The sequence below is a fragment of the Lontra canadensis genome, unplaced genomic scaffold (assembly GCF_010015895.1).
Source record: "Lontra canadensis isolate GAN:19392208 unplaced genomic scaffold, GSC_riverotter_1.0 scaffold35, whole genome shotgun sequence".
NCBI classification, from domain to species: Eukaryota; Metazoa; Chordata; class Mammalia; order Carnivora; family Mustelidae; genus Lontra; species Lontra canadensis.
In genome coordinates this window covers 3,960,665-3,969,327 of record NW_022631029.1, presented here as the reverse complement: position 1 = coordinate 3,969,327, position 8,663 = coordinate 3,960,665, and the positions used below count along the sequence as shown (strand labels likewise).

Here is an 8,663-nt window from a genome sequence, read left to right as displayed (position 1 = left end):
GGGAACCCTTCTCACGTCTCTCGCGATAGCTGCCGCATAAAGCATTCTGGAACATGTAGTTCGTCTTTGGAGTGGCCGCGGCTCCGGGGAAGTGTGCGAAAAGTCGGTGCCCTGTGACCCACGGGACTGAGAACAGACATTGCAAATAGGCTGGGGTTTGTTTTTCTTGGGGAAAGATTCCAGGTATCAACTCAGTGGCCGGACTTGCTTGGGGGACACGGACTACATCTCCCATCAGGCCATGCGCACTATAACAAGCCTTTTCAAGTGGAACCGAAGCATTGTGGGATTGTATGAGTCTCAAGATGGACAACCGGGATGTTGCAGGTAACAGCCCCCGCCTCCCTTGAAGTGCCCGCCTGGGTCAGCGGGGCTACGCGTCGCGGTTTTGTCTTCCCATCGGGTCTTCCCCGACCCACGGGCCCCTCGCCTCAGCCCCTAGGGCTTCCCGAAGGGGAGGCTTCTGCATCTTCCCCGTCTCCCGAGACCCCAGACCCAGTTGCTGCCCCCACCGCCGGGTTTGCTGTGGGCGCCTGGTGTTCCATAAGGGCCGCCCCTGGGTGGGCCCTGCTCTCCCTTTCCCGAATTATCGCCTTCAGGACTGTTCAGAGCTCTGTTCCCCGAAACAGCAGCAACCTTGGGCTGTCCTGCGCCCCTCTGTTCGTAGCAGCTGTGGTCTGGCCTGTGTCCACTTTGCGAAAAAGCTGCTTTTTCGAACTGCTCTAGCACCCTCTCTACACACTTTCTTGGTCTTTTGAGCCCCCACTTTACCACAGGTCTTGCCCTTCACTCTCTCCTAGCCCTAGCGGCCCCCCGCCCCCAAGACTGGGATGCATTCATTCAGCACATACTGTGTGCTAGGCACTATGCTAGGCGCTGGGGATGCAGTGGTAATCCAAAAGGGTCCTACTTTCCTGAAGGTTATTTTCTACTGGGCCGTCAGACAATGCACCCAGAGGAAGTATTTACAAAGACACAGGTTATAATGATGTGAGAGAATGGGGGTGGAGGCTGCTGATACTGGGTGGTGAAGGAAGGCCTTTTAGGCAGAAGACGGCAGCTATGGGAAGGCGTGGAGGGCAGAGCTCTGCCCTCCAGGCCTTCCCACACAGAGGGGTGACAGCCAGTGCAAAGTCTTTGGGGTGTGATGGGCTTGTCATTTTGAAGAATGTCAAGAATGAAGTGGAAGTGAGAAGGGGAGTCTTTTCTGACAGGGCCCTGAAAATCAACTTTCAGAATTTGGATTTTAGTCTAAGTCCCATGAGGAACCTTTGAGGTGTCTTCTCCATCTTTACACTTCCCACCTTCATCTTAAGACACCATCATCCTCCAAGGCACCACCCAAGCCTCCTTGTTGGTCTTCTTGCTGCCACCATGCACTCGACAATTAGTATCCAGAATGATCTTTAAAATACTGTTTGTCAGCTTAATACTCCTCTGTTCCTCCATAGAGCCCTTAAAGTAAAACCTCGACTCCTCCATCTTGCACCCCCCACTTTCATTCTTTAAACAGTCCATTCTGGCCACAGTGGGCCCTTGCTGGTCCTTGCATATACCAGCCTTCTTTTTGCCTTAGGTTTTTTTTTTTTTTTTTTTAAGATATTTTTAAATTTCTTTGACAGAGAGAGACACACAGAGAGAGGTAACACAAGCAGGGGGAGTGGGAGAGGGAGAAGCAGGCTTCCTGCTGAGTGGGGAGCCCGATGCGGAGTTCGATTCCAGGACTCTGGGATCATGACCTGAGCTGAAGGCAGCCGCTTAACTACTGGGCCACCTAGCGCCTCATGCTTTAGGTTTTTGCAACTGCTTATTCTGCCCAGATAGCTCCCCAGGTGGCTTTTCAGGAGGCTGGCCCTTTATCTTTCTGGTTTCAGCTTAAATGTCTTCTCTTCTAACAGTTATTTTCTGGTTGCCCTAGCTGTATAGGTGTGCATCTATCATTCTTCTAATCCCTTTTTTGGTTTCTAGCAAAGCGCTCTTAGTACAATTTTACAGCTGCTTTTTGGGTGTAGGTCTATTGCCTTCTTTGCCCAAGGTGAGACCCACATTGGCAGAGATCCCTTCTCTGGTTGAACTGAGCACCTGGTACATTAGCTCAGTAAATATTCATGGAATAAATCAAGAAGTTGACATTTGAATGTCAGTTGGTGCAGGCAGCCGCAACTGTGCTGCTCCTGTAGCAGCTGCTGTACATGTATGTGGAGCAAAGATGATTTCTGATCTGAGTTTTTCTCCTCAGGAAAGGCTAACCGGTGGTTTGGGGTTGCTCCTCCCAAGTCCGGAAAAATGAACATGAACATCCTTCACCAGGAAGAGCTCATTGCTCAGAAGAAACGTGAAATTGAAGCCAAAATGGAGCAGAAAGCCAAGCAGAATCAGGTGGTCATCAGCCCTCAGCCCCCACATCCTGGCGAGTAAGTTCCCCCTGCAGCTGGGCTGGGGTCTTAGAGGGTCACTGGCAGAGGGTTTTGCGTTCAAGGGCAGTCTGGGTATTCTTGCACCTGGCCACAACCTGGTGATGCAAGGAGTGACACAGATGCTCTGTTTCAGAAGGCTCAGGTGGCAAGAGAGAAACAGGTGTCATGTGGGAGCTCAGAGGATGGCCTGCTTATATTCACCAGTTATTTACTGCTGACCAGCTGTGGGCTAGGGGCCAGGGATGTAGCTCGGAACAAAACCCCAGACTCCCATCTCTACCCTTTTGGGGCTCATGGTCTACTAGCGAAGAGGGTGCCAGTTCTACCCCCAGAGCTGCCAGTGGGTAACATGAGGCAGTGTGTTCCCTGGTGCAGGAGCCACTGTGGGGGCCCAGCAGAGGCTCTCCGTTCTCAGAGCCAGCCCACTGAGGAAGCAGGGAAAGACCTATCTAGTAGAAGGCAGGAAGGAAAGAGAGCCCTCGTGTGTCAGGCGGCTCAAGCTGTTGCATCAAAGTGGTTGTTTCAAAGCCAAGCAGGAGGAGGAAAAATGCTCAGGGCACCCAAGAGTTTTGAGCAGGGCTGTTGTAATTAGGATGACGAGATCCAAGAATTTCAGTGTGGAGATTGACAGTCAGAGAGGCAGGCCCCTTCCTCTGGGGTCTGAAGCGTGGAGTATGTTAAACCCTCTACAGAGCTGTCTCAGCTCCCACCTTTTCTAAGAGTCTGTGGCACGTCATTGAGGGCAGGACTTAGACCTTATTCTTTTTTTTTTTTTTTTAAGATTTTATTTATTTATTTGACAGAGATCACAAGTAGGCAGAGAAGCAGGCAGAGAGAGGAGGAAGCAGGCTCCCCGCTGAGCAGGGAGCCCTATGCGGAGCTCAATCCCGGGACCCTGAGATCATGACCTGAGCCGAAGACAGAGGCTTTAACCCTCTGAGCCACCCAGGCGCCCCATGGACTTAGACCTTATTCTTAACGGGAACTCAGAGCCTGGGATCTCCAAGGCACTTATGAATGTGGGGACTGGATATGGAGTGATCTGTCAGTCAGTGGGCTTGTGGCTCTTACCCTAGGGTTATAGAAGGACTTGCACAAGGTGGGAGAGATCTATAGACATGGTTCCAAGTAGGTCTCCTGGAAGCAGCTGGATCCCAGCAACAGCATCAGGCAGGTGGATGCATGATACAGGTAGCTTTGGAAATAAGGTTATTTCTTTAACTGTAAAAGCATAGAACAACAAGTGTTAGAATTTCTCACTGAAGAAATAAACATTCAAGTTGCCTCAAGGCAACCATTTTGCTAACCCTAACCCTAACCTCGTGTCTTTGCTTTGTTTCACAAAGTTATGGTCCATTTCATGTGCTACTTCTCCCTCAACTTTTTATTTTATTTATTTTTAAAAGATTTTATTTATTTATTTGACAGAGAGAGACACGATGAGAGAGGGAACGCAAGCAGGGGGAGTGGGAGAGGGAGAAGCAGGCTTCCTGCCAAGTAGGGAGCCCAATGTGGGGCTTGATCCCAGGATTCTGGGCTCACAACCTGAGCCGAAGGTAGACACTTAACAACTGAGCCACCCGGGCACCCCATTCCCCTCAACTTTTTAAAAGAAAAGCTTTTCCCTGGATCGCAACTCTTTAGAACCATTGTAATTTTTAAGTTTTATTCTTACTAAGATATAATTAATATGTCATAAAGTTGGTCTTTAAGATTTTATTTATTTATTTGACAGATAGATCACAAGTAGGCAGAGAGGCAGGCAGAGAGAGGAAGGGAAGCCAGGCTCCCTGCTGAGCAGAGAGCCCGATGCGGGGTTCGATCCCAGGACCCTGAGATCATGACCTGAGCTGAAGGCAGAGGCTTTAACCCACTGAGCCACCCAGGCGCCCCGGGTCTTTTAAACTATACAATTTAGTGATTTTTTGGTAAATTCACGATGTCATGCAACCATCACCAATATCTAGTTCTAGAACATTTGTGTCATCCCAAAAGGAAACTCAGTACCCATTTGCATTCACTCCCTATTTCCTCCTTCCCCAGCCCCTGCCAGCCCCTAATTTACCGTCTTTGTGGATTGATCTATCCTACATATTTTAAACATTTGGCCTTTTATGCCTGGCTTCTTTCACTGGACAGGATGCTTTCAAGGTTCATCACTTTTTAGAAAGCGTCAGGACTTCATTCCTTTTCATGGCCAAATAATATTCTACTGTGTGGCTGGACCATTTGTTGTTTATCCTTTTATCAGGAGCCAGAATTTTTTTTTTTTTTTTAAGATTTTTATTTATTTGACAGATCACAAGTAGGCAGAGAGGCAGGCAGAGAGAGAGAGAGGGGAGGAGGAGGCAGGCTCCCTGCTGACCAGAGAGCCCGATGTGAGGCTCTGAGGCTCGATCCCAGGATCCTGGGATCATGATCTGAGCCAAAGGCAGAGGTCTTAACCACTGAACCACCCAGGCGCCCCAGGAGTCAGAATTTTTAAAAGCTGTGTAATATCTCTTACCATCTGTTAATGGGTGGTTTTCAGGTGAGATTCATTTGCTGCTTGCTGCTGCCCCGAGGTGTTTTCTTGTTTTTCATTGTCTCCACCTTCTTTCCATCCCTCTTGAGGGAGATATTCATAGTATGAGGACAAGGGCAGGGTCAGCAGAACCTTCTCCTTTGTATGGGGGAAAAAAAAAAAAAACTTTACAGGGGTGCCTGGGTGGCGCAGTCCATTGAGCGTCCAGCTCTTGGTTTTGACTCAGGTTGTGGGTGATCTCAAGGTTGTGGGATCAAGCCCCACGTCGGGCTCCATGCTTGGCACAGAGTCCACTTGATACACTTTCGCCCTCTCCTCTGTCCTTCCCTGCTGTGCTTGCATGGACTCTTTCTCTCTCTCTAAAAAATAAATAAATCTTGGGATGCTGGGTGGCTCAGTCGGTTAAGTGTCTGCCTTCGGCTTAGGTCATGATCCCAGGGTCCTGGGATCCAACCCTGCATCCGGCTGCGTGCTCAGCTGGGAGTCTGCTTCTCCCTCTGCCTACTCTCTCTGTCTGACAAATAAATAAAATCTTAAAAAAAAAAAAAGTAAATATTTAAAAAAAAAAACACACAACTTTATGTATATGTGGCAGACTTTATGGAAACTGAAGGAGAGGAATACGAGGCAAAACCAAAATGAATTATAACGCTGCAACCCAGAAACAGTGCTGTTAGCATTTTGTTGGTTTTTTTCTTTTTTTTCCTTTTTTTTTTTTTTTAAGATTTGTGAGAGAGCAACAGAGCGTGAGCAAAGGGGAGGGGCGGAGGGAGGAGCAGGGGGCCCAAAGGCAGATGCTTAACTGACTGAGCCACCCAGACACCCATCAATGGGTTCTTCTTTCTTTCTCCCTCTCTCTCTCTCTCTTTCTTTCAAGATTTTATTTATTTATTTGACAGAGAGAGACATAGTGAGAGAAGAACATAAGCTTGGAGAGAAGGAGAGGGAGAAGCAGCCTTCCTGCTGAGCAGGGAGCCTGATGTGAGGCTCAATTCCAGGACCCTGGGATCATGACCTGAGCCAAAGGCAGATTCTTGATGACTGAGCCACCTAGGCACCCCTTGATGTTTTTTCCTAACAATTTTTTTTTTTTTTTTAATTTGACACAGTGGGGGAGGAGAGAGCAAGCACAAGCAGGCAGAGTGGCAGACAGGGGAGAAGTAGACTTCCCGCTGAGCAAGGAGCCGGATGTGGGGCTCTGTCCCAAGGCAGCTGATTAACCAACTAAGCCACCCAAGCGCCCCTAATAATTTTTAATTCAAATATTTTTTTGACATAAATAAGGCCGTATTGTAGTTGTCTGGTTTTCTTTAGGGGTGGGGTTGGAAGGGTAGGGGGAGATGGGGAGGGAGAGAGAGAATCTTAAGCAGGCTCCATGCTCAGTGCAGAGAATGATGTCAGGCTCAGTCTCACCCTGAGATGATGACCTAAGCAGCAGTCAAGAGTGGGATTCTTAACCACCCCTGTAGTTTTATATCCTGCTTTTTTTTTTTTCATTTAACGTTGCATTTTATTGCTTTATCTCTAGAATTTTCGGTTTCAGGGCTGCTTCATCTGCCCAATGGAAGTCCTGTGATTTATTTAACTAGTGCTACTTGTTTCCATTTTTAGTTCATTATAACAGATTTTTAAAAGAATAAGACTTAGAATTTTATAATTTTTAGAAGAATAAAACTTAATTTTGAAGGAAAAACCTTAGGCCTGTGGGCTCCCTGAGCCTTTACCAGTTATTGGATGTGTCACTGTAAAAATAATGATAATTATGTTATAATAATAAGATATGTAATATATGATGATTATATAAATATTAGTAATTGTAATAACTAATAGCAAAAGTTAGAGTGTTGTTAGAGGCCTTGAAAGCAAAATATACGAGCAATTTCTGAAGTTTGGGGCAGGGTGGTATGTTATAGTAGAAACCGGAAGAAGTAGGATATATACTATGATTGTAGCCTTATTTCCTTCTGTTTCTAATTAGGGGACAAATAAAAGAAATATACCAAAGAGTTAGTAGTAGTGGCTATTCTGAGGGAAGAGACTCTTCTGGATGTTTCCCTTTGCTTTCCATTTTCCTACGTTCCTGTTTGCTCCGTAATAAACCTCCCTCACCTTTATGATCAGGAAAAATGAATTTGAATTAAACATTTGGGCTCCTGAGTTTGTTTTATTGCTGACTTGTTGAAAACAGATGTTTAAGCATAACTTTTGCAAGCAAAAGAGAGTGTAAAAATATTAAGAATATAAAATTCCCCTTTAATTCTTCTACCAAATTATTGCTTTGGGTGTTTTGGTGTGCACCGGTGATACCCACAGAAGCGCCGTCTGGCTCAGGCCCCGAACTGCAGTCACATGTGGGTGTAGACACACAGGCCCTGCCTAGGAAATCTCTGATATCTAGCTGAGGAGACAGACATGGGAGCCAGGAACAGCCCAAATAGTTAACAAGGACGCAGGTGCTATGCAGGCGGGGCAGGTGCTTCTGAGCTGTCAATATAAATAGTATCGCTTTGACTGGAGCAACATTATTCCATTTTACTACGAAGGCTGCTCTGTGCATTTAGTAGTCCCCACTCTCTGGGGGAAGGTTTTGGGTCCCACTAGGTGAGATTGTGTGGTGGGTGTGGGGCTGAGATGGGAGAGACAGACCCCTGCCCCTCCTCTGTGGCTCACCATCTCTGTCCTCTGTCTTGGGTCTAGAATTGCGAATGCACACAACTCTTCCGTTTCCAACAAGTTTGCTAATGATGGCAGCTTCTTGCAGCAGTTTCTGAAGTTGCAGAAGGCGCAGACCAGCACAGGTGAGTGCTCTCACCCATTTCCTGAGTCTCCCTCTGCTGCGACTCACCCTGCTGGCTCTCTCCTCTGGGGGTCCCTAGGCATCACAGTGATAGCAGGCCCCGCCTCACACTTATTCCTCTGATCCCATATTGATTGGGATGAATTCTGTTCATCCTACAGTATCTGACCAAGGGGAGAGCATAGACCCATCCTTCAAGGTGCTTACCCTAAAGGAGCAGAGACAGATAAGCCAGGTTTCAGTCTAGCGGGCAGGGGCCTGACTAAAAACGCCCCGGGTGTTGGGGAATGTCATGGAAAAGATGTGCCCTCCAGTTGGCCAGTGAGCTAGACCCTGGCTGGCACTCAGCGGCCCCTTGCCTCCTCCCCTGTGCTTGAAATGCGGGCTCCCTTTGTTTTTCCCCACTCCTGGAAGCTACTCCAAGTACATAGCCTTGAGAGAGTGCTGTGGTATTGAGAACATCTGTGAGTATATGTGACTGAACCCACTTGAGGTCTCTATAAACTTTCAAGATTTGGTGGGCGGGTGCAGGGATCCATTCATTTTGCTGCCGCCCAAGACAAGCCTCATATGTAAGTTCCTTTTGCTTATTACAGCTACTTACCAACCTGGAGTGGTTTCCTTTTCTGTGGTCTCTTCCTGCTCTCTGAGTATAGGGGCCAGTTTCAGATTACACCAGGGAAGCTCCCCTGAGGATTACAGACCAACATTAGGGCTGTGGGATCACATCATGAGTTAGGGCAGCAACTTAGGTTTGAGGGATGGGACCCTATCCATAGGTGGGAGGGCCACCTGGTCCATGGGAGCTCCATGGGACATGTGAGGTGTGAGAATCCCTCACTACAGGGAGTCCCCCCCATATCTGTGGTTGTACAGTTTACCAGTCAGCTTAATTTCTTTTTTTTTTTTTAATTTTTTTTTAAAG

General features: G+C 47.5%; 1 protein-coding gene across 1 annotated transcript in view; it reads left to right on the top strand.

The window, feature by feature from the left end:
• The first annotated feature begins 223 nt into the window (after positions 1–223).
• SUGP1 (SURP and G-patch domain containing 1) overlaps positions 224–8,663 on the top strand; it is a 32,215-nt gene continuing 23,775 nt past the window's right edge. Inside the window, exons 1-3 of the mRNA XM_032867770.1 lie at positions 224–327; positions 2,240–2,414; positions 7,639–7,739. Of these exons, the coding sequence (XP_032723661.1) occupies positions 294–327; positions 2,240–2,414; positions 7,639–7,739 (310 nt within the window). The 5' untranslated portion in view covers positions 224–293. The remainder of the gene's footprint in view (positions 328–2,239; positions 2,415–7,638; positions 7,740–8,663) is intronic.